This window comes from Pteropus alecto, unplaced genomic scaffold, assembly GCF_000325575.1.
Source record: "Pteropus alecto unplaced genomic scaffold, ASM32557v1 scaffold76, whole genome shotgun sequence".
In the NCBI taxonomy this organism is placed as follows: Eukaryota; Metazoa; Chordata; class Mammalia; order Chiroptera; family Pteropodidae; genus Pteropus; species Pteropus alecto.
The window spans coordinates 15142042-15168229 of record NW_006443138.1 but is presented as its reverse complement, the minus strand read 5'-3'; the positions used below and the strand labels follow the sequence as shown (position 1 = coordinate 15168229).

General features: G+C 33.0%; 1 protein-coding gene across 1 annotated transcript in view; it reads right to left on the bottom strand.

The window, feature by feature from the left end:
- The window catches only part of PTPRQ (protein tyrosine phosphatase, receptor type Q), a 214476-nt gene that overhangs the window by 58028 nt on the left and 130260 nt on the right, over positions 1-26188 (bottom strand). Inside the window, 3 exon segments of the mRNA XM_025040984.1 lie at positions 1407-1593; positions 5448-5569; positions 22165-22488. Of these exon segments, the coding sequence (XP_024896752.1) occupies positions 1407-1593; positions 5448-5569; positions 22165-22488 (633 nt within the window).

Sequence of the window (26188 nt, the reverse complement as noted above, 5' to 3'; positions counted from 1 at the left end):
CATCTTTAGACATCTTTAGAGATAGTGCCCCATAGCAAGCAAAAAATAAGTAAATAACTGAAAAAAAAGAGAATCAGATGTTATTGTGTCAAATATCACATTATAAGTGGAAAATGCATAGCTAAAATAAAGGTTAGATTAGTTCAAAACACATTTTCAAATCAGCTGTTTCACATTTTTTAGGACACATAAGAAATACTATATATCTTCTTTGTACAAGAGATATTTCTCAAAAATAAGATTAGGTTTAAAGTTAGATGAGTGAAAGAATTCTCTGAATGTTAGAAAGAACTTCTTATACTCCAAATATTTTTGCCTTTATATCTAGAATTCTACTTTTAAAATTCTACTTTTAAAAGTTTAGTAAAAAAGTATTAAACTTCGATACCCTTTAGAGAGGTAGCACATTAATATTTGCAATCAGCGCTTTATGGCATGAATGTGACCGAGTTTGGTAGGATCTTTTCTCACAGATAGGTAAGATGAAGGAGAAGTGAAAAAAGTATAAGAAAATAGATACCTGGGATATATGTGACAGCAAAATGGAAACGTGGAATTTTAGAGTGCTAAGAATAAGATGTACCTTTCAATTTAGAGCCATAACTTTATAGACAATACAGTATGTAACATAATGAAAGGACTAACTAGAAAATATTTTTATTTCCAATAATTACCTTACAGATAGTAACAAATAAACTATAGCAACACATCCCTTCATGTGTTTTTTCCAAAGATATATCTGATGGCAAAGAACATCAGGAGTCTGAAGGAGGATGGGGCAAGCGAGTTCTGGGAAGTTGATTTTCCACACGTAATTTTTATTGGTTAAAATCTTATTATTCATTCAGGCCCTGTTCATAGGAACTTGAGGAAATCTGTATGGATTCTGGCATTTATCAAATAGATTATATAATAAAACATGTCACTTAATTAAGTGAAGAAAACAGATATGGTAAACATGACCTGGGTTCTAATTTTGAATTCCAGATTATTTAATAATAGAGTATTATCATTTTTATGTACACTTCCATCATGAGACAGAAATAATTAAAATGGAGTTTTAGGTGAAGCATTATTGGCTATAGATAATTGGAAAAATCATCTCTTAGGGAAGGTAACAATTTCTGAAATATTTACTGTTTAAATAAATACAAAAAAAGGACAATTGGGTTTATTATGAAGTAATTTGTTTTTGTATTTACAAGGATTGATTATTCTACAGAATTCCACTTTTCCTAAGAAATAGAAAGCTAAACTTTTGTCAATCACAGCGAGTCATTGAATTTTATATTTATATGCTTTACGAACTTCTCATAATACATATACTCTTTTTTACAGTGGGATGTGAGAAACTGTAAGAAAGACATCTAACTCTCAATTTTTAGCAGATGAAAAATATACCTTACCTGATTCTAAAGTAGTAACAATCACTTCAGCACTCGACTTTCCTTCCACATATGCAGCACTAATGTTTCCAGTAAATGCAGTGATCACCACAGAATACCTTGTGAAGATTTTTAAATCTTTAATTTCTATGGTTTTGTTTTCTTCATTTGACTTGATTAAGGAAATATTAAATTCATCACTATCTACCTACAGGAAAAAAAATAGCTAACAATTAAAGGAAGCAGCATATGAGACACAAATCAAATCGCTAAAATATAATAATTTAAAGCCACGTGGGCTTATTTATCAAGTCAAGATTTAAAGTACAATTGACCCTTGAACAAGACAGGTTTGAACTATGCAGATCCACTCAGATACTGACGTTTTTTCAACAAATACCTGTACTGTTTTCAATCCACTGTTGGGAATCCACAGATGCATTGGGCCAACTGTATATGTTGATCTACATCATTTTATAAAGGAGATTTGAGCATCTGTGAATTTTGGTATCTGTGGGAGCTCCTGGAACCAGTCCCCTTCAAATACTGAGAGACAACTCAAGTTTTAGGGGAGTCAGAAGTTATACACAGATTTTCAACTGTGCAGGGTCAGTGCCCCTAACCTCACTGTTGTTCAAGGTCAACTGCATTTTTTTTTTTCAATCAGATTGTCCTGGGAAATCTAAAGTGCTACTTTAATAGTTTACTTATTAGCAATTATTTCAACAACTGAAAGTAAAAGGAAAAACCAAAACAATGAACCAACCACAATTAACCAACCCATTAAAAATCATCAAAATCAAGCAAGAATCAGAAGTCAATGAAACACTATTTGGTTCACTTAATAGTTCCCGTAGCATTTGGCAAGTTACTTATGTTCTCTGTGTCTTAATTTCTGTGTATGTAAAATTGGGGTGATAATATCTATTTACAGTGTTTTGTTGAGATTTAGAAAAAATAGATCTGAAATAACTGGCATGGAGATTTTAGATTTTGGTTGGTTGGTTTGTTTGTTTTTTACTATGAACCACGAAAAGGAAACACATTAGTAATATAATTAGATAATTCAGGATATATGTATGTACGTATATACACTCATATATATACTTACTTACAACTCAAAAATGATTTTCAGAAATACAACTTCTTTCTGAAATGCACTGTGATATTTTCTGCTCTTTTAAATTTTATTCCAATTCATTTTAAAATTCCAGTCATGAACGCAGTTTGAAAAACCTCTGACCTATTACTATGAATGGTATTGGATGAGGACTCAATTGTGAATGTAATAATTACTAATTATGCACAAATAAGTGTCATTAGGTGTACTAAATATAGTTGTATAATTTATTTAAACATGATATGTCTTTGATGGAGAGTCTGGCCTATTCACTGTAGAGACTAAACGTAGCTAAAGTTTCTAGCACTAAATGGAAGGGCTTTTTCTGAAATGAACATCAGAAAATTTGAAATTTTCTGCATGATAGTTTCAGGTACTTGACTTGAAACCCTCTAAAACAGGTTATAAACACTATTCAAAATATTATGTTCATTTTCAACTTGAACGTTTCTCGTAACTTTGAAAGATTTTTTTTTGTTCAGTATGTTCTTCAAATGCTCTTTTCTGAGAGTGTTTTTCAACTTAAAGATGTTGCTATGAGAAACATAGCAAGAAGCTGATAAATAATATTGGCATTGCAAGAAGTCAAATAGATTGTTCCCACCTTTAGACAGAGCAGTGGAAGGAGATGTTCCACTCTCTAAAATGGCAGAAAAATAAATTAGCATAGAAATTCAATTGTTCTATTCACAACTAGTGAGTGCGTGTGTATTTAATTAATTGTCAACATTTAAATATCACATAGAATCTGGCTTTTAAAATTTTCTTTAAGACTATGCTTATATTCATGCTGTGTAACAATTATAAAGAGTGATAGTTAACTCCTATGATGGAGCATAGGTCTTCATTATTGCCCCACCCAGTTGGCTTCATTTTCACTACCCATTTATGTTAATTGTCTGACTATGTACTATAGCTGCTTGATCTCTGATTATAGAATTGAAGTGAATTCCTCAAGATTCCATAGCTACTCAGTACCTAAATAGGATTTGTACTTAGGTGTTTCAGGAGTCCGGCACTCTCTACACTAACGTAAGTTCACTGGGCATGATATCATAAAGAAAAAATTAAATTATTCCAGTGCCTTCCATAAAAACAATGAATAATAAATGTTGAGAAGTAAAAATACAATGTGGCATGCATGTGGTCTACTGTATCTTAAAAATGTTCTTAATAAAACCCCGAAAGAATGCTAGGTCTTTAAATATAACATGTACAAAATTTATTTTCTTTCTTCACTAAACCTATTCTGTCTTTGTTATTGTTAACCATTGTTTGTCCACTCACCTAGGACTGACAGTTCAGACTTTTTGGCTCACCATTTCCCTTCAATCAATTCCAAAGTTGTTTGCTTATATTATATTTGATGATCTATTATTATAAAACATTTTTAAATTTGTTTTTGAAGTGTGGTGGTTTTATATATAATATCAGTAATTAGATTGGTTCTAGTTTCTCTCCTTTTCCTGCCCCACCTCCACCTTTCCCCACTGGTATACCCTATTCATTCCTGGAGTCTCAGAACAAATTTAAGTCTCCTCTGTATCTTACGTCCCCCACAACAGGAACATTAATTATTTTGTTAGTGTACATTTCAAACCAACCAACCAACCAACCAACCAATCAACCAACCAAAACTGCATACCTCACACTCTCTATAATTAGCTATTTATATTCTAGTGTCTCCCACTAGAGTGGGAGCTACTTGAGAGCACAACTTTGTTTCCATCCTTATTTTGGTAAACAGAGGCTGCTCACTAAATATTTATTTTGAAAAAAATAAAGGAAACAATGAACAAATGACTACAGAATGAATTTCCAGTAGAATCAATCAGAATGATATCTGCACTCATATATTTTTATTTAAGTGGTCAGTTTTATTTAATTTGAATCTTATAAGGGAAGACTTTTATGTCCTTGTGGCTAGCATTTGGTAAAGTCCAGGCTGCACCATGAGTCTTAAATTCAATGACATATGTTCTTCTTCCTGGGCCTCAGGAGCCAATGATTTTTGAATGTAGATAGTTATGTATTTATGAATGAGCTGTAGATAAGTTCTATAAAGACGATAGTGACGACATCAGACTTGTTCGGTTCTACGTATCCAGCTACTAGAATAATGCTGGTGTGTTGGACGTACTTAAAAATTTGTGTCTAATGAATGAAAGAAGGAAGGAACTAAATGACTACTCAGTTCCAAGAATCTCAGGGAAACTGTGAAGTGCTAGAATCCATTTGAATTCTTGCTATCTTTGATCCAAAGTGGTTTTGGTGAGCATATGTTTTAATTTGGGAAATTTTATTTGCTATTAAATGGCTTTTCCTTTTTCCTATCACATCACTGTCTACTTGTCTTAGCCAGGTCTCAGATATGTGAAAAATTATTTATCATGTCTGTACCTCAATTCCCCTTTATGTAAAATGAAGATAGTAATATTTACATCAAAATGTTAGATAAAATGTGATGAGATAATGCAAAGGAAGAGATAATGATAAGCTCTGATGTTATTTATTTGGGATATATTTCCCCAATGCCCTTCTCCCTTCTTACTTTGTATTATGAGTCCTTTGTTATTGTATTTTTAAACCAATGTTTTATTATCAATTTAACCACTTGTTTAAATTGATCTACACCCTAAGGATCAATATATAATAATCATGATAATAATACTTTGTATTTATTGAGTGCTTACTAACTGATTTAGTTGTATTTATTGAGTGCATAATAACTGATTTAATTGTCCCCAAATCTCTGTACCCTTGGTACTATTATCTATTATTAATCTTTATTTTACAGGTGTGGACACCGAAACACAGACAGGTTAAGTAAGTTGTCTAAGGTCTAATAGAGCTAGAATCAAAATGCAAATAATCTGGCTCCAAAACTTGTATTCTTAACCATGCCACATACTGCCTTTTGCAGAAGGTAAGACAAGCCTTACTGATTTGATGTCTATCAGATAGAATGTTGGTCCAGTAAGGGTAGCAGGTTCACTCCAGCTGATGTTGATGCTAAAAGGTGATGTTGCCACTACATACACATTTTCGGGAGGACCATCTGGAGCTGTAAAAATAGAAAATCAATTATCCATCTACATTTGAGTTAATACTTGCTATAGTACAATAATAGAAAAGATTATGAAAAATGGATAGCCATATGAATTAATTACACATTAATTTGTAGTTCACAGCATGTTAAAGGTGTTGGAAGATCAAAAGATGTAATTCCTTTCCAAATAATTACTATCCATATAGAACTTCCACATGAAAAATTAATAGTTATAAATATGTGATTTTTAAACTCAAAATAATATTTTGCAAATAAAGCATTACTATTGCTAAAATGAATCTTTTTTCATTCTAAAATAGTCTAACAATGCTGTTTTAAGAAAACTTGCAAAACATTTGACTACAGAAAAGTGAAACTTGTGCAAGAGAATTAGACTCGAAATATATCAACATATGAATGCAAATTGGTTTGGTTTTATTTTTTTCACTGAGAGGGTAGCATAGAAAATATGTTATACAACTGATCTTATTACAAATGTAAACATTTCTTGGATTCATTATGATTACAAATTCTTCAATTTGTTCAACTTTTATTATTGTTTTTTCATGAGTACAAAACGAGATAATATTTTTAAAAATTGACTAATGAAAACCATTGTGTAAGCTTTCAATTTGTGAAGCCACTAGGTATTAGAAGGATTTATATAATGTTAATTAGCATTTAGTCACAGTTAACTGGCATAGACACTGACCTAGGAACACTATTACATACGTCTCTGTCATATATATAATATATATGTATTTTCCAGTATTTCTATGTTTTAAATCAAGATAAGCAAAGATTACTAGACAAATATTATTCCATAGATCCTGAGACTGTATACAGAGGAAGATAAAATATTCCTTTCTTCAAATAATTTATAAAAGGAGAAAGTTGTGTGATCTTGGTCAAACAACAAAACTTCTGGACCTCAGTTTCTTCCTGATATGCATATTTCATAGTGTTTTAAAAAGAAATATGAAGACATAAAATGTGAAATTGGCTAGTTTAGTGTTTGGCCCATCACTGTCAATAAATACAATATATTATAATAATACGCAAAGTAAAGATAAGGACTAATTGAAAATACAAATAATCTACGAGAGGGCAAAGGGCAAAGCAGTGAATACCGATGGAGCAGGGAGTGAAGGTAAAGTTGCACAGAGGAGATGGGAATTGAATAGGCTTTGAAAGATGAGAAGGATTTCAATAATCAGAAAAGTAGGTTTAGGGGCACTTCTGTGGGAAGAGGATCATAAGCAAAGCCACAAAGACATAAACAACAGGGTCAACAGACAGAATTTTATTACTGGAGAATTGTTTTCTTTGGTAATCTTAAGTTTATTATCTTATACATTCAAAAATGTTACTCTAGGAAGGGGGCCAAGCACTGCACCAGACTGCCAAAGAAATCCATGGTACAGAAAAGATTCAGAATCCCCATATTCAGGAAATAGAAATATCATGGAGAGACTAGGAATACTATTGTATTCTTAGTATGAATACAGTAGGGAACAAGATTCAAATAGTAATTTGGGAACTAAGTTAGGGAGCACTTGATTAGTATGTTAAAAGTTTGAAGTTCATGCTTTAAACAACAGGATGTCACTAGGGGTTTTGAGAAAACTCAGATAGCAATGAAGTCCATATTGGCTATTTCCAAAAAGCCAGGTGAGATATGACCCTAAGCTAGAATAATGACAATAGATACTGATAGGAGTATATGAATCCTAGAATCACTTAGAAATTTAAGAAAAAGAACTCATAAGCTGGTTAGATGTTCACACAAACTGAGATAGAGAAAGTAGTAAAAGGTAATTCATGTATCAATACTGAGAGAATGCTGATAGAGTGCACAATAGCACATGAAGGAACAGATACTGGTTTTGGTAGCGATAAGACTATAAAAGGAAATCATAAATTTTTATTTGTACTCATTGAATTTGATAAACTCATGAGGATTGAGATGCCTACCTTGCAATTAGGAAGATGAGACTAGAACTAGAAAGAGAGGATCAGAATGGAAAAGAGTTTTTCAAAGATTTCAGATAAGTCCATACAAATTGAGATGATATAAATATGACATATATATCTAGTTCAAGTGATTCACATGTTCTGCAGAGAGCTAAGAAGTTTATTTCAATGCCAGATAGGTATTTAAGATGTTAACAGTAATGACAATCTTTGAACTATGAATGAATTATTGGTACTTGGAATATATTTTCAAAAGAGATGATATGTGTGGAATTTAGTGGCAAATTCAACCCACAAAAATATTTTTTAATAGTAGCATTGAAACATTTAATAATAGTACTTAAATGTCACTATAGAGGAATCTAGCAAATAGATATAAGAATATTACTGTGGGAAAAGTCTTTTGGGGTACCAAACATATCCTTCTTACTTGTACCTCTTCCGACCCTTGTACAATACTCTGAACATTGACTCAGAGATCTAGTCCAAATGACCCAGGGAAGAATCCAGGGGAGAACATGAGGAAAAGATGCTCCAGGATTCAGAGATGTGATGAACTGAGAAATGCTAATAATAACGACAGAATTGGGTCCAATGACGATAGTAGAAGAGGTCATGGCATCTGCATACCCTGAGATCCTCAGTCTTATTACTTCTAACTTTATTAATGCTGACTCAAATTGTAGCAAAATCTATTTAGGTTATTACACGTAGCAAATGAGAGTAATGAGAAGTCACCCACCATCAGCATAATTGCTTTTGGAAACCATCACAGAGTAATGCACCCTATTTTCAAGAGTGGCAACACTTTTTCCTTTTCAAACTGGATATTTCTTAGAAATATTATGCCCACCTCTCCTTAACAAACGGCAGCTCCGAATCTTGTTATTTGAAATGTTAAATGAGTGAATGGGCTTCAGGACCAAGTACATCATTACTGATAATTATTACACACTCTCCTCATGAAGAAACTTGCTTTGAAAAATATAAAAATGTCTTGTGGGTTTCAATGGCCTATGTTCTACCTTTGACTCTATAAAACAGAATGGGTTAGATATTAAGTATGAATTTTTTAGGCCCCTTGATCACTAATGTTTTCATAAAACCTGCCTTCTAGCTCTGTAAGGACCATTGCTGGAGAAAGAATTTTCTGACAGGCCACACATTTCAAATGGCATAAGACAGGAAAATACTTTTGGCTTCCCTTCTCTTTATTTATACCCAAATGTCCTTTTGGCTTTTAGATGAAATTTATGTATTCATCCAACCAACAGATTTTACTGAGAACTTTCTATGTTCTCGGCACTAAGAAAACACAAAGCCCATAGAAGTGATCAAAGTACATGTGGACCTATCCAAATAGAGCTTCTAGTATGTAATGGCTCTTCTTCACTCAACAGCTAGTTACTGTACGCCTACTACATGCTAGGCACTTTTGTGGTGCTGGGGATAGAGAAGAGAAGCAAAGAGACAGAGATCATGGAATCTCTATTTTCAGGGAGGAAGACAAAAAAAATATGTAAATATATTATAAAAATTTGGGTAAATATACAATATACAGGTAAAATATATTAGGAAATGACATGTACCATGGCAAACAGTGAAGCAAGATAATGGGCATGGGGATGCTTATGGGAGTTACTATGCTAAATGTGGTGGTCAGGGTATGCCTCTAAGCAGAAGACATTTAAACAAAGATTTGAAGAGAGCAGACTATCTCAAGAAGCTATTTGATTCACTTTCTTGGTCTAGGAGACAGACAGTGCAAAGGCCCTGAGACAGGAGTTTGCCTGGTGTGCTCTAGGAATAACAAGGACTCCAGTGAAGCTGGAGTTAAGTAAGTCAGAATGAGAGGCAGAGAGGAAATGGGGACCAAGTTGTGGAGGACCTTTAAGACCAATTCTAAGTTCTTTGTAAGAACTGTTATCAAGGACAAAAAAGACAAATGCCATAGTTTATTGTCATGAACTAGAAGGGGCCTCTAGAGATTTTGGTGCTTGGTATCTAACTCATACCAGAAAGATGGGTCAAATGAATTAGATCAAAGAGAGCAGACTATCTCAAGAATCTATTTGATTCACGTACCTCTATAAAGTATACCAACTCAATGACCGGGACTACACTTTTAAACCTAACTCATTCTAGCAGGCAGACAAGGTGGTACACTATTGTTGCCCAGATGTCACAAAAAGCTTACTGAGAATTTACTGTGACTCAGAAAGTTGACAAGATTTTTTCTGTGACTATGTCGATGGTAGATTGTGGTTGAAAATATTTCCAGAAAAATATGCTTGTGTCTTCTCTGCTCTATAGTCTTTGGCGTCTCAACTAAGGACAGATCCAAGACCATTTCCCAAGGAAAACCTTGGCTAGTCTTGCAAATATGTCTGCACACCAGCTCAGAAAGCAGTATGATACCTTGCTTCAATCTTACATCTTTCACAGTAAAATGTGAACCCTGCAATCGTTCCTTTAATACAAGCAATCAAAGCCTTCATCACGGAGTGTCTGCAACCCCAAGCAGACTTGAGAGAAAAATGACATTCAAAAATAATTCATGGCACATAGTAACCACTTGTACCACTAAATATTTTAAGGGTTATACATTAATCAATCATTATAAAAAGGCGAGGTATTTAGCCCCTTGAAGAGCTGTGTTTTAATGCCAGTTCTTGAGCTTTCCCAGTTTTTTTCTTCATTTCTTTTAAAAAACAACCACTCTAAACATCATTTGCATTTTCAGTAAACTTGAGAAAATTGCCTGTTTTGTTACAAAAGTGTTCCTTTTATTGACTCCTTCGTAAAAATTTTCTCTTAGAATATGCAATTTGTATTCTTGAAGGATTAGAATATGATGAAATAAGAACTCTTAAATCTGAACTAAAAAATAAAAGCAAACACATATGTAACTTAACTCATAGATATTTTGAGAGAACTATTTCAAACACCATATGCTCAAGTCTATTATAAAAATAGCATCTCATTATTTTAGTATTGTTTAAATATTATAGTGTACCTGTAAGTATATTAAAATTTCAAGTTTCTTTTAGGTAACTTTCTCTTGGCATTTACCAAAATTCCAAAAATACATAATAAAATATATCCAGCATTATCTCTTTTATCACAGTGTGTAGTAAATGATTAGATTCACTTTAGCAGAAATCAAAGTTGTAATTATGAATGTCAACTACCAAAATGAAGAAAGCTGATGGCAGTAAAGGTACAGGAGTTGAAAATATGCCAGTTTAAAAGCTTAGTAACTTATAAGCATCTTTAGGAGACTTTGTTTTTCTCCCTATAAACTGTCACATTCTGATTTAGGATTGTTTGTGAAATGAATCTAGTCAGTAATGGGCCAAGATATCACTATACCCTTTCTCTTATAAATCACAGCAATTTACTCAGTAGGAATGATCTATCCTTATTCTCTCATTCCCCATAATCCAATCACTTCCTCTCATAAGCACTTTCCCCCTGGTTTTCACAATAATGCATTTTCTGTAACTAACAACCATCATTTCCTGATTATCATGCTTCTATCCTTGCACAGGAATGTGGGTCTTATGTGGGTCAGGGTCATCTTTCCCATCCATCTGTGTCCCCATGCTAAGTGTGTTAACTGAAAGGTGAGTCTGGATAGACTATCATTTTGCTTAGTCCATATAAAAGTTTGAATGCCCCTAAGTCTGTGCCACTTTGATTAAGAACCACTAAATTTTGGTGTGTCTAATACTACACTTTCAGAATAAGCACATTCAAAGACTTATTAGTAGCTTTGCCTTCTGCAGATCCCTGTAAATTTAATTTAATGATGAAAATTTTATAGGAAATACTCTATGGTTTTTAGTGTTCCATTCTATAGTGATTTTCCTAAAAGAATAAACATAAATGAATAAAGGATTTGACAGTAACTCACAAGACAGAAAATTTGAGCTCTGTACAGAAATAATTTAAATTGTCTGTATATCTATTTGAACTTACGTTCAGTTTAAAGTTTATTTAAAGGGGCTACCCTTCAGGGTATTTTAGTTTCAGAACTTGGTACTCCAAACCACCAAATTTCTAGCTACTGTCATCACTAAATGAAAGACAGTTCTTTCTCAGCTATACGAATACTAATGACCTCTACAATTATGTGTTGGCTTTGATTCACATATCTGGGCGAACTTGCTTTGAGTTTTAGATGTCTCTCAATACTAAAGGAGTGGTTGGGTAGTTTTGGTGTATTTCTTGTGTCTTAAACAATTCAGGGTATCAAGGGCCCTAAAGAAGTTCAGCAATTAAATTGACCATATTTATGTAGGCAAAGAGCATCTCAGGACACATCTCACTGGTTACAATACTTCAGTAATTGGCTGTCCTTCCCTGGTGTTGGATGTTTCCCTAGAAACCAGTGATTTCATTGCCCAGAATGGAATACTACTATTGTGGCATATAATATTTCTTACTGTTTCACAAGACTTTAATTTTCTTTTGTAGTTAGATTTCCCAACAGCAAGATATCACAAAGGTATCACAGCAAGTTATCACAAAGGCAAATACTATAATCCTAAGAACTTGTCTGATTAGGCTACTTGATGAATACTGAGAATGATTTGCAGATGACCTAGTACTATGACTATTATTTTTGATGTTTAATTAGTACTTTTCTGACTCACTTCAGTACCCCCCCCAAAAAAAACCCCTTTCATTTCCAACACTAGCCATTCTAGGTAAGATAAAAAAAATTTCTAATATTAGTACTATTGTTTGTAGGGCCAGAAAATGCATCTTAGTTTTAGAATAGCATCATGTTTATAAAACAACTTTCTACAACAGTGATTATCAAAATGTGGTCTTCAGACCAGCCCCATTAATATTACCTAGGAAGTTATCAGAAAAGCAAATTCTGAGGCTACACCCCAGACTTCCTGAATCAGAAGCACTAGGTAGAACCGAGCATTTTGAGTTTTAACAAGCCTCCCTGATGCCTGTAGTACAGGTTTAAGAAACACTGCTATACAACATCAACAAACTATTTGAAAAAGTAGTGGCATTGTTTTTCAGATGAGGTGACCAAAGATTACCACTCTTTGTAACAAAGAAGAAAATAGGGATTAAATCACTGCTTCTGTGAAGGCTAGGAAAATAGTGGTGAAGAATTTGGAAGTTGGCGATAAACGAGGAAACATACATCTAGCCGACGGAGACTCCTTCCATACCTTTTATTTATTTTAATTACAGAAAAACTATGAAAAGGTTTCTCCGTACAATCATTCCTTCCCATTCCCAAAGTTCCTAGAGTGATAACAAGTCATCACTTTCTTAAGAACATAAGAAAACATTATTAGCTCTACCTTGAAGCTCTGTATAACAAGAACTTGGAATAATTCAGATGAGGCCAACACCACATGGAATGTTAGGGCCAGGTTAAACGTTGCTACTTTGTACAATTCAGATGAGGCCAACACCACATGGAATGTTAAACGTTGAAGCTCTGTATAACAAGAACTTGGAATAATTCAGATGAGGCCAACACCACATGGAATGTTAAATGTTAGGGCCAGGTTAAACGTTGCTACTTTGTAGTCCATTCACTGTATGCAGGTATAATCAGGGCAAAATAACTGTCAAAGGCGTTATTAAAGCCAAAAGTGTAGTTTGAGGATATGTGTGTTAGGGAAAGTCTCATCCAATTTGTTTGAGAATGGAGAAAGTTGGATTACTTACTAGAAGCTTGTATAATATCTCCAGGTCTTTCTTAGTCCCAATGGTCAAAGCTAATAATATCACATAGTGACATGACTTAAAATTTCCTTTAACTATTTGGTTTTTAGTGCTTTTGCTGAAAAAGATATCCTATTTGCTTTTAAAAAATGAGATTTCAAAATATTTTTACTTATAGTTGTTTTGTAACAACCTTACAAAAGATTTTTTGCCATTAAATATAAAGTTGAATGCTTTATGAAATAGTTTAATTTTATATGCCTACTATTATGTCCTTTAAATCATGATTTCACCTGTATATCTTCTCTTTGCAATCCTACTTAGCATCCCTCTACCTCTTAGTACTTTGTGCCACCACAAGGCTTTGCTCATGTCCTAGCCAAGACCTAAGAGCACCGGCTCTAGCCTACAAATGAATGAGGTTCATGAATGAATCAATGTGTGTAAAGTTCTTAGAATAGTATTAGCACATAGAATACACTTGAGAAGAGTACTTATTGTTATTCTTCTTAACTATCCAGTCAAGGGCTCTCAGATTAGTTACTGGGCTCAACCAGAAAGTGTCCTAAACAACCAGGCATAGCAACAATATGGTCTGCAGAATCTGGAGTTTTCCAGTCAAATCTGAATTCTTCCCACTTCCTTAGTAAATGCAGTAGAAAATGGAACAGAATTTTTGTTGACCCAGGGCCTGATACTGAGGCAGACCTGAACTGGAGTTGATGACCAAAAATCACAAAAAATTAATCCTATTTCACACTGCTTTCTTAATCAAGAGAATTAGGATTCTCAGAAGAGTCAAAATAATTCAATTCAACCTGAGATTTGAAGTTTGAGATGAGAAAGATAATTCATTTGAATTTTTAAAGATAAAATTCAGGTAGCTATCATTGGGGAAAAGGTTTTTTCTCCTTTTTTTCTTAAGATAAACAGACTTACTATAATATCGATTTAAAATATAATATAGTGATAATCTTTATAATATCTTTTGATTTTTAGTGATTTTACTGAAAAACACATTCTATGTGCTTGTGTAATGGAATTTAAAAATATTAGTAACCTAGCAAAAGCTCTATGAATTAAATATATATTTGAATGCTTTATTAAATACTTTAATTTTATATGCTTATTATTATATCCTATAAATTATTATTTTACTCAGATATCTGTTCTTTGTAATCATACATAGCAGCCCAAATTTAGATATTGTTATCCTTTGTTTCCTTCCTGGACTATCAACCTATTATGATTCTACCATGCTATAGAAATTCATTAAAAGTTTATTATCTCAAGTAATCATTTCGATACTGTCAATACTTCAACCTATCTGAAATAGGCATTTATTATTTTCCTTCGTTGCTTGAAATCCTCCTCTATTTACTACATGCATACTTCTTTCTTATATGCAATAATTCATACTATTTATGTTAATTAATAAAAAGGGAAAATAAAAATATATTAGCAATATAAAATCGACTCATTTTGTGAAATAAAAGAAGCTGAACATGTCAAACATGGGCAGTAATTGACCATGAAAATTTTAATTTTGGCAATAACCATGCAAGTATTTGAAAGACAAGTTATAAACAAAAAAAGATTGAAGAAAAATAATATGAACCATTTGCAATAAGGAGAATTTTGACATTAAAATACTTTCATGTTGAAGTCAAATGCCTTCCTCAAGTCCAAATATTGACCAGGTGTGGAGGGTAGAAACATACATAAGACCTGATCACCTGGTCATCTCGGCTTTTAAGGAGCTCAGAGTTCCACAAAAGAGAGATAAACAATTATGATAGTAAATGATCAGTACTTTAGAAACAAGTTTTGGGAGGTAAGAGTAGAAAGAGGAATTTATAGAAGGCTTTGCAAAAGAGATGTTTGGTGTGAAACATTAAAAAAAATGCAGCTTCTCTACAAAAGAGGACATAAAGTATAGAAAAAATAAAATAAAAGTAAGATTCTGGAGCACAAAGGAGAAAGACTAAGTCATGTCTGGGGGATATAAGCAAAATCATAAAGGACCTTATGTGGCATACTAAAATGTATGATTTTTACATAACAGGAAAATAGAAAACAAGATTTTAAACAGAAGAATAACATAGTCAGATAGGTGTATTCAAAAGCTGAGTTCAGGTGGAGAGCAGAGACAATGGGAACAGAAAGACCATTTAGATACCTTTTGTAATAATATAATAGATTAATTTTAAAGATCTAGATTTGGAGACCCTTAACGAGATAACTAAGTTTGAGAAATATTTAGAAGGTGAGTTCAATAGGACTCAGATATGGACTGGGAGGGTGAGGATAGCTAGAAAGAATTAAAACGATTCCTAGATTGCTGGCTTGAACAACTAGATGAATAATGGTACAATACACTGAAACGGGGAACACACAGGTAGAAAAAAGTTTGTGGGGAAGAGGCAAAGGTAATACGGGGTCTGAGATGTCTGCAAAAACCTAAGTAGTCATACCAGTAACTTCAATGTACAGGTCTAGAAGAGAGAGATGTTGTCTTGAATTACACATTTGGGAGTCTCAGGAAACTACTTTAGAAGGCTTTCAACAGCATTTAACTAATTTCATAGAAGTACAACCATCATTTCTAGAAAAAAATTATATTCATTTCCTCCAGTACCAACAGGATAGAGCCTATTCTAAAAATACACTGCCACCATATGGGCTTCTTTATGACTTGTTCTATATTTTCCTATTTATTTACCCCTTCTTACCATTATATAATTTTTCCTTCATGGAAAAATTACCTCTGTTATGATAGTTTTCATCCCATTATAGATGCATTACACCATTCGGAATAAATTAAGGAAAATAATTGAATACATAGTAACTCATTAACAATTTCTTATTTTAAAAAACGATAAGACATACTTTGCCCTCTGGTTTTTCTTCTTCTTAGATCATAAAGTTGCATTCCTTGGAAGCTTCTTTGATGAGGCATGTTTTGCTGAAATTTTTTTTTAACCTAACAGATGTTTGGGTAGTTAAAATTCCTCATGAGTATGGTATCCTGTGGTTTTCACAACCTAAGTGTTACTCCAGGAATTTTCCTTTCTTGCTGTCTCCAGTCTTGGTGGTCCATAGGAGATGCACATTATGAGAGTCCCATTTCATTCCATACTACTTTCACAGCCACACTCTTCTAAAGTCGTACATTTCCTCAGCATTATAAATACATATTGTATAGCACAGAGCTACTTAACAGCTTCCAGTCTACATTCCTCCCACACATACAACTCAAATTGCTTTTGAGTATAAGACATTGGTAAAATAATCTGCAAGATTTTAATGTTTCAAGTTAAATATTTCTGCCATTTGTAATTTTTGTGTTTGTATCTATACACATTCAGCATTAAGTAGAGAGTTATGGCTATTATGCAGATGACTTAAGAAAAAAAACAATTTGGCCTTAAATATCTAGATCAGAGTATGTGGGAGAAAGAAATGTTAGCTTGAGTTGGCTGAATATTGTTTCTCCATTCACTCTAGTGTACAGTTTTAGATTCAGTTCAGAAAGTAACTCAATTTAATTTTTCGCTTGTATTCTAACTTCGCTCCTTGAGTCTTTGATTGGACGTTCCTCTATATGAGCTCAGAGAGAGTAAATACAACATATTTTCTCATTCTACAAGCCGCTTTAGAATATTTTATAATATTTATTATTCAAATGGGGTAGTCTTTTATTTGAGTTATTCAAAGTTTAAATAATTTGATTTCAAACTAGCTATCAGTTGCTAGCTCCTTATCAATAAGCTTTAGGTTTTGATAAGAAGTTCTATTTATTAAGTACTTAGACACTTGATGCCATTAGGACAAAATGCACACATCTAAAATAGTAATTTTATACTAATTTATATTGTTTTATCTTTTCTATAATTCTGATAAATTGTTCACTTTCATCATTTTATCTTCTTATATAATATTACGAAACAACACTTTTTTGAATCAATGATAGTACAAAACCTACTAATTTTCTTCAACGAAATTATTTTTTATATTTGCAAAATGTCTATACTTCCTATCTTTGGTGTGCAAATCAATATCTCAGCATTACTTTTAATTTTAAAAGAATTACTGCTCTTCAAGATTTTTGTTGCTTGACTGTTCTAATTTCTTTTATTTTTATACCATATATTAGTTCACTATATATATGTGTACATATATGTATGATCTTTCAATAACTTATGTAGTATTTTTTTTGTCTTTCATATCATATGCAATCTTAGATGATTTCTTCTTGGCTTAATATAATAAATAAAGCTTTCTCACTGTACAATTATTAAATTAAAATATATCATTAGAAAAATGTCCCCTTAATTCCTAAAACTAACAGAGCAACCATCTCATTCATATGACTTACACAAATAAAGTAATACTCAGTTGAAAAGCTAGTAAGTTTGAAAATGCCAAGATAATATGTCTATTATTACAATTTCTGAGATATATAAATCCCTTCACTTTTCTCTCTTAATTACAGTGGAAGAAAGGCAATTTTTCATGTCTCCTCTGAAAATAAAACAAGAAAATCTTTCAATTTTATTGATAAACAACAGAGTAGAAAATCAGCTCTCAAGGATAAAGAAAATAAGAAAGGAATATGAGTAGTATAGAAAATGTACTTAAGCAAAGATAAATTTCTTCATCCTAAGTATTCTATGATGGTAAATTTAAATTGTGGCAATGAAACACTCGGTCCAGAGAGGAGAAAAATACCAGATGAAAGACAAACTGGTACTTCATGAGAAAGGCCTTCTGTGGATTAGTCATCAAGTAAAGACCTGGAGGCTGGGGTAAAGGGAAGCCAAAGATTACTCTCTCCATTGCACCAAGGACTAACAAACCAACCAATCATCAATGGCAAAGAGAGAAATCCTGGTAAAACTAGGAAAATAAACTTTTTTTTTAAAAAAAAGCTCATATCGATTGTGAAATATTTGAAGTATTCTATTATTATTCCTTTAAACCAGAAAGAGCAAAACGAACTAACTAAAAATAACCAAATTCTAGTAAGTAGGTCATAGACCTTAAAGAGGGTAGGAGGTGGAAGAACTAGGATAGAAGCAATAACATTCAAGTAGAAAGACTCCCAAATTTTCTGATTTAGAACATGGGGTTCTTTAAATATCCAACTTCCCAGTTTCATTTATCTGTTTCTGAATTCATTATTTTTATGTCATTTTATGCTAATTGAACATTTTCTATCATAGTGTCTAGATTAATCGAAAAAATGTTGCATTTAGAAAGTCTACTTCTTGGTTCAGTGGAGTAGGTAAAAGCAGGTACGACTCAAGTCAGATGCTCATAAGATGTAGGACAGAAACCCTTAATGGCAGCAAACAAAAAATAGGCACAAGATCTACATTAACCAAAGGTTAAAAATTAGCTTCCCATAGGCCAGATCTGGGCTACTAATGTCTTTAGTTTGAACAAATAAATGTTTTAAAAAACATATCACAAGCAAGAAATTGAATATTTTCACATTAAAAAAAAATCTAACTTCACTGTTTTTTGTTACATCAGAAGTCCTAATAGCGTGTCCTGTCTATAGGACAGTAATCAGCCAGTGGTGAGCAGTGGCTACCCTGTTAGCGCATTGTCTGTTAATTTGTCCTGGTTTCCACCACTCCCAACTGTCTTACGTTAGCCGGCTTCTTTCATTATGATACCTGTCTGACTCCTTTAAGTAACTTCCAATTGCCCCTGGGACTTCAAAGTTTATTCAGTCAATGTCTCATTTCTATCACATCTGCACTTGGGATTTTATTTATTCATATTGGCTGAGGCAATGAAAATCCCTACCTTAACCTATGCTCTAATCTCTAAGCATCTGTTTTCTGTTCAAAATAAAATACTTATTGCTAAACCCCACCCAGATTTGATTTTTTCATATTTTCCTTTTCTTCATTATGGCACCATCACCCTCACCATCACTTTGCATTGGAAAACAATTCATTTTCCCTTCCCTACTTTAGCTTTTCAATCAAGTTTCACCAATTCAAGAAATATTTATAGAGTGCCTACTAGTACTAGGCACCATTCTAGGTAATAAGAAAATAGCAATGGTCAGGACAGATTTTTAAAACAAATACAAAGAAAAGATGATCAGGTAATTACAGATATTCATTAACATAAAATGACATTCTAGAAAAATACTGCATAGATGTTTTAGATTGGGTGGCCAGAGAAACGCAGGAATCATTTTAGTAGACACATGAATAATAAAGAAGTTTCTCATAGGAATATGGAGTTGGAAGAATATTCTAGTCAAAAGTAACAGAGAGTGCAAAGGTCCAAGTTCTAGGGATAGAGTGTGTTCAGGCAACAGAAAACATGTCCAGTGGGTAATGGTAAGTAGAAAAGCAATTACAGATGAGGTTAGAGTATTGGGAAAGAGCCAGGTCAGGTAGGGCTTTGTTAATCATGTTAAGCAATTTAAATTGTATTCTAACAGCAATGGGAGTTCATGGAATGACTTTTAAAAAGAAAGTGACGTCATCTGATTTAGGTTTTAAAAGATCAGCCTGCAAACTCAAGAGGTCAGTAAGGTTAATATGGTAACAGCAATGAAGGATAGGACTAATAAGATAGCAATGCCAATGGAGGGCTGTATTGAGATGGTATGGTAGAAATATACCATTGGTAGAGTTGAGGAGGAAAAGAACACTGCCTATATTTTCATTTTCTGCAACCAGATGAGTAATGGTGCATCAAAGATAAGGAAGATTGGAGGATGAAAAGGTTTGGTGTTTAGATCATGCTAATTTGGGGAGGTATATTTGACACACACACCCTGTGATATCAGTTGGTCAAGTAAATATACTGATCTGAGTTCTAGGGAGCAGTCTGAGCTGGAAAGAGATATATATTTGAGAATAATCAGTATATAGGTAGACTTTAAAGCCATAGGACAGGATAAGGAGACAACATTTCCTAGGATTTTATGTTGATGAAGAAGGAATGCAGTTAGCATTAATGTAATGGCTAGGTGGAGACCCAGAGGAGAGAAGGAGCAATTAGGGGGATCATTTTATAAACTACATAAATTTCTAACCAATGCATTGTATACTTGAAACTAATAACAAAATTAAATTAAAAAGAAAAAAGAAAAGGGCCAAGTATAGAACTCTTGGCACTCCAAAACTTAAAGTTAAAAAAAAAAAAAAGAGGATGAACAAAGGAGGCTGAGAAAGAGTTATCAGGGAGATAGGAGATAAACTAGAAGGGCAGATCTTACGGAAACCGAGTCAAAGTGCTACAGAAAGAAAAGGCTGGACAATTATGTTGAAGGCTGAGTTGTCTAGATTCTATCTCACATATTGAATTGCATTAACAAATATTCATTGGACATTTACTATTACAAACATGTCAGGTACTCTGGGAAATAGGAACAAGAGGCACACTTAGTGACCTAGAAAATAAAGCCCCTAGATCAAAGCTTATTTCACTGTCTATAAAGGACTACAACAGCATCTATTTATCACTGAAAATCTGTGTGTCTGTGCATGCATGTATACGTGTGTGTATTACTCTACTAATAAGTACCAACAGTTTTTAAGGAAATCCAATTTGGATTTAAAAGGAATCAACTAGTCATAGTTTTGGTCAAATTAGGAGGATGGACATAAGGTCCCTACTTGGAGGGTTTATGTGGGATGGTGTTGGGATGGATGCAATAGGTCATCTGGCTGATCTGAAATTTTTTCTGGAGGGCTTGGGGCAGGAATGGCATTTTAAGGATAGTGCAGCCGTCCCTCAAAACTCTGGCTTACATGAATCCATTTGTAATCTATTTTACATGGAAGCCATTACAATTTTATGTAGCTAGTGTTAAGCATAAATAATAAAAATATTTGCTTAATTATAGTTAATAATGTCTAAGCAAGTCTGGTAACAAGTTAGTTTTAAAATATAAAACTAAAGTTGCAAGAGTAGTATCTCTACCCACACCTAGTGGTTTCTATGTAAAAGATTTAAACAGCTGTTTTTTTAATGCAAAAGTCCTGAAAAATATGTATAGCAGAATAATTTTGAGATTATTTTGTGTTTCTTCTCTCTATTTTTCCCTTTTTCCTCATTTTAAGCTGTGAGTCAGACCCTTGGTCTTTCTTTGCTTCCAAATTTTGTATAAGTGAAAAGAAGAAGCTGAAAATCTGCTGGAAGATAGATTCATCTGGGCTATTCATGAGTGCACATTTGTGTGTGTGTGTGTGTATGTGTATGGGCGCGCATGCATATGCGTGCGTAAGACTGAAGTCACTGAAAAGGTTGTAAAGCCTGGCTTAAAAGCAGCAAAGCCTCCAGATATGAAGGAAAAATGTGGGCAAAGGGTTCTTGACTGCAATCAGTTTACCCTAATAATAGACCACAAGAGAGGCCTGTGATGCTTTGTTATAATATAGGATTCCAGGACCTTGCAGCAACTCTGGAAGTTTGAGAAAAGCCCTAATAATGACAGAAGATGAATTTCTCATTGTTATTCAATTAAATTAAAAGTAAATATGTTACTATGTGAGTTAGTTTGTATACTAACTCAATAATTTTTATGTTCAGTGATTTTAAACATAATGGAATTAAGTAAAAATCATTAACATAGACATAAAACAGAAATCAGTGTATGTGTGTGTATGTGTGTGCGTATATATATATATATGTGTGCATATGTAAGCATATATGCTTTGTATGGAAGCCATCACAATTCTATGTAGACAATATTCAGAAAGTAATAAAAGTAATTTATTTACTTAATATTAATGTTAATGAAGTTGTATAAGCAAGTAGGGCAATCAGTTTTAAAATATAAAACTTATGTTGTAAGAGCAATTACTAATGGTTTGAGTGATTTCTATGGAAAAGCATTAAAGAGCTCTTTCTTGAATGCAAACATATATACACATATACAGGACAATACTTACAGCCAGGCAGGGTTTGTGTAGATATCCAACTTGAAGCATCGCCATAGCCTGCATTGGTGCTGGCAGCCACTTGGAATCTATACCATCTAAATTTTTTTAATCCATATACTGTGTCTTCAGTTAGGTCAGCTTCATAGAGATATTGAATTTTTTGATATTCAACACATTCTTCAGATTCCCATTCTCTGCATTTTTGAGCCCGAAGTTGAATGGTAATCTTGTAATTTTGGAAGTAGCCAAAGATAGTGTCAGGCCTCACCCACGTCAATGTTGCACTAGTTGACTGAACATTAGAAAAAGTAATATTTGTGGGAACACTGGGAACTAAAAATTAAAGGGGAAAATTGAAAAAAACAATTGGAATTACCAAACATTTTGTAAATAAGAGAAATGGGATTTAAAAATATTTCTTTATTATGGACCTAGTGGTATAATAAAGTATCCCTTATCACAACTGCCCTTAGGCTAACAGCCCCATATTTAATGAGCAGAACCTTAAGGTAATGCCTCAGAGACCAGTGATTCAAAGAGGTAGAGGACAAAAACAATTGCGATTATTTTTTATTCCTAATTTTGCTTTCAAATTCACTGATAAGTTACTTATATAAACAAACTTTGGCTTCATATACAAGCATGGTACAAAAAAAATTAAACATTCATATAATCTTATGTCCTTCCCTAGGTATGGTCTCAGTTTCAAGAAAGACATTCTTATATTTAAATATCTAGAAAGATATAAGTGAATCTTATTACAGTATATGTTGATTAAAAATAATTTTAAATAAAATTATTAAATGAGTAGTAGTTTATTTTTATCTTGCATACATTTAAAATTAACGAAACCCTTTCTAGAACATCATCCAGCACATTAATATTAATACACAGATGAAGGTATCATATATCACCTACAATCACACAATCCTATTTAGAGCCACTTACTAGATTTCATATTAACCACTGCTTTGCTATATGCACACCATGTGCTAGGCTCTGAGCCTCTTTAGAGATTCAAGATACATAGGGTTATGTCTTGTTTTTTTAGGAAATAGCTATTTATTGGACAAAAAATATAAGCATGTTATGCTTAGGAATATGAAAGAACAATAAACTAAGTGATATGAGAACCTTTTTCAACCATGCCTTTTCCCATATATGTGCAAGGGCTTTTGCTTAGAAGGCTGAGCTAGAATAACAATGACTTGTATGAAAATTACATATTTCATAAAAACTATATGTTAATACACTTAAAAATAAAATGATTAAATAGTTAAAAAACTAATTTATTCCTAAACATATCATATAATTCAACATTTTATAAATATCGAATGAGCACCCAATTTGTGCCAAGTACTATTGTGGATGCTAAGAATACAACGAACAAAACAGACAAAAATCCTACCCTTGTGTAATTTATATTCAGAAGGTTTATATACAATAAAAGTATAAATAAGTATTATATATAGAATTTTGGATGATGATCAGTGTTAAGGAAGGAAAGAAGGAGAGAGATTGTTCCAGGAATTTAAAATTAAGTAGTTGGAGAAGGACTCACTGATTAGAAGACATGAAGTTCGTGATGAAGGTGGGGGAATAACCATGTGAATACTGGGGAAAAACATTCCCAGTAGTGAAAAATCCTTTATTAAAGGCCCTAAATTGGAACCATGCTTGGTATATTTGAAAAATAACAAGGAGGCCAGCGTGGCTTGTACGAATCGACGTCTGAGAAAAAAAAAAACTGAAGGCTGGATTGTATACAACATTGTAGGACATTGTTATGACTTTCATTTGAGCAGAGGAGTGACAGGCTCTAACATATGTTTTCATGGAATCACTCTAGTTACTGTGTTGAGAATAGACTGAAGGAGACAGGGGTGAAAACAGGGAAAGTAATTAGTAGGCTATTGCAATGTCAACACAAGAGATTATGATGGTCTGGACCAGAATTACAGCAGCAGAAATGAAAGGAAGCATTCATATTCTGAATTTAATTTGAAGGAGAACTGATAGGATTTGCTGATGTGTGACATATGGGGTGTAAGAAAAAGACAGTAGTAGAGGAAAGCTCTAAGGTCTTTGGATTGAGCAAACAAAGATGAAGTTGCTATTAATCAAGAGGAAGATGATTAAGAAAGAAGTAAGCTTTAGGGAGAAAGGCTAAGAATTTATTTTGAGCATGTTAACTGAATATCTAACAGGTACCCGAAAGGAAATGTCAAATAGTATATGGATACATGAGTCTGAAGTTTCATAGAAAGGTCTAGACTTAAGTTAAAATGTTGGATTTCCTCTTAAATTTTACTAAATTATATACAGACCTATTGCTTATATATTTACCTAAATCTGGAAGAGAAGAGATAGTCTAACGCAATGAAAAACAAATGGATAACCTAAAGCCATCAGATCCAATTGACCAGATTCAATTACTCTGTTTTCAAATACTATTTTAACATCAACTATTACTGCATTTAACGAAACAGTAACTTTTAAAGTAGCATTACAAACAGAACACCTGATACATTACTTAGAACACACTCCTTATTCTATCTTTAGTTATGAAGAAAAACATTTAAAAGTTATTTTTAAGAAAAATTTACCTCTATAGAAAAAGAAATTTTAGAATTGGCTAAATAGTAGAATTTCCTAATTTATTCAAATCCCCCAGACACTAAATCTGAACTCAGACCACTTGAAGATAAGACATATTTCCAAAATATTTTAACACAAAGCAGAGACATATGACTGATTTGGGGGTTTAGGAAAAGTTCTAAGAGAAAAGGTGACATGTAAGATGGAATTTCACTGATTATAAAGGTAGAGATTCTAGAAGAGAGGGTAACGAGATCCAACTCCAGCTTGAGTAAAGTTTGGCAATAACAAACAGGAATGCTACACAATAGCCTGGGGATAGACTGTGTCACAGAGACTTATAGATACCTTGACAGGCAATGGAAAGTTATCAAGGTATCAGAATAAGATGTTCAGAAGTACAGTTTGTCAAGTCCATTTTGGTAATTACACAAAAGGAAAAGGGATTAATTCATACAACATTTGGTTTGTTCAGGGAAGAAGAAACAAGGTGGTAGCAATAGGAAAGAAGTAAAGTTTTAGATCTATTTTGGTAGTTAAATTCATTGAACAGGAAAATGAATCAGTAGATCACAGAATCAGAATTTGAAAGAAGTTTAGAGATGATCTTGGTCAACATAGCTTTTTATGTCTGACCTTTATGTAGACAGATGTACCCTAAGATTCCTGGCCCTGTACACACAACTTCTTCCAGTTTTTCAGCCAAACAAATTTAATTTAAAATTTATTTCCAGATAGCCTTATTAGTTTGTACAGCCTTCATTATTTTCAAATGATATCTACCATCCTAGAAATCCTAGATTTATACTGAAAACCCACCTCAAATAGGCCTAATCCTATTTCAATCTCTATTTCACTCAAAAATTTATCCCAAAGATCTAGAAATGTATTAATCTGCATTCATTTTAATAAAAAAATTGAACAATCACTTCAAAATATATTTATTTATATACTTTATATATCATATATGTATGTATGTATGTGTGTATACACACACACATATATATACACAAATGTCCATCTACCTACTAGGTTCTGTCTCTGAAGGTCTAGATTAATGCTTGGAACAAAGTAGGTATTTCATAAATGTTTTTTGAATGTATGAACAAATGAATAAGAGGGTGTAACAGGAACTTGATTTAGATGGTCAGAAAAGGCTTTTCTGATAAATTATAATTTAATCAGAGACCTGCCAGATAAGATGTAGCTTCCCAGATGAAAAACAGCAGAATGTGTTATGACTCAGAATGAGAAGAGTGTGTGGCGCATTGGAAACACTTAAAGAAATCTGATGAGTCCACAGGGAGATGGATAGGCGACAGGAAGTTGGAGATGTAGGCCAAAATCAGACAATGTTGAGCCTTCTAGACTAGATTCAAGACTAGATTCAAGATTTTTAGTTTCATCTTAAGTGCAATGAGAATATTTGAGAAGT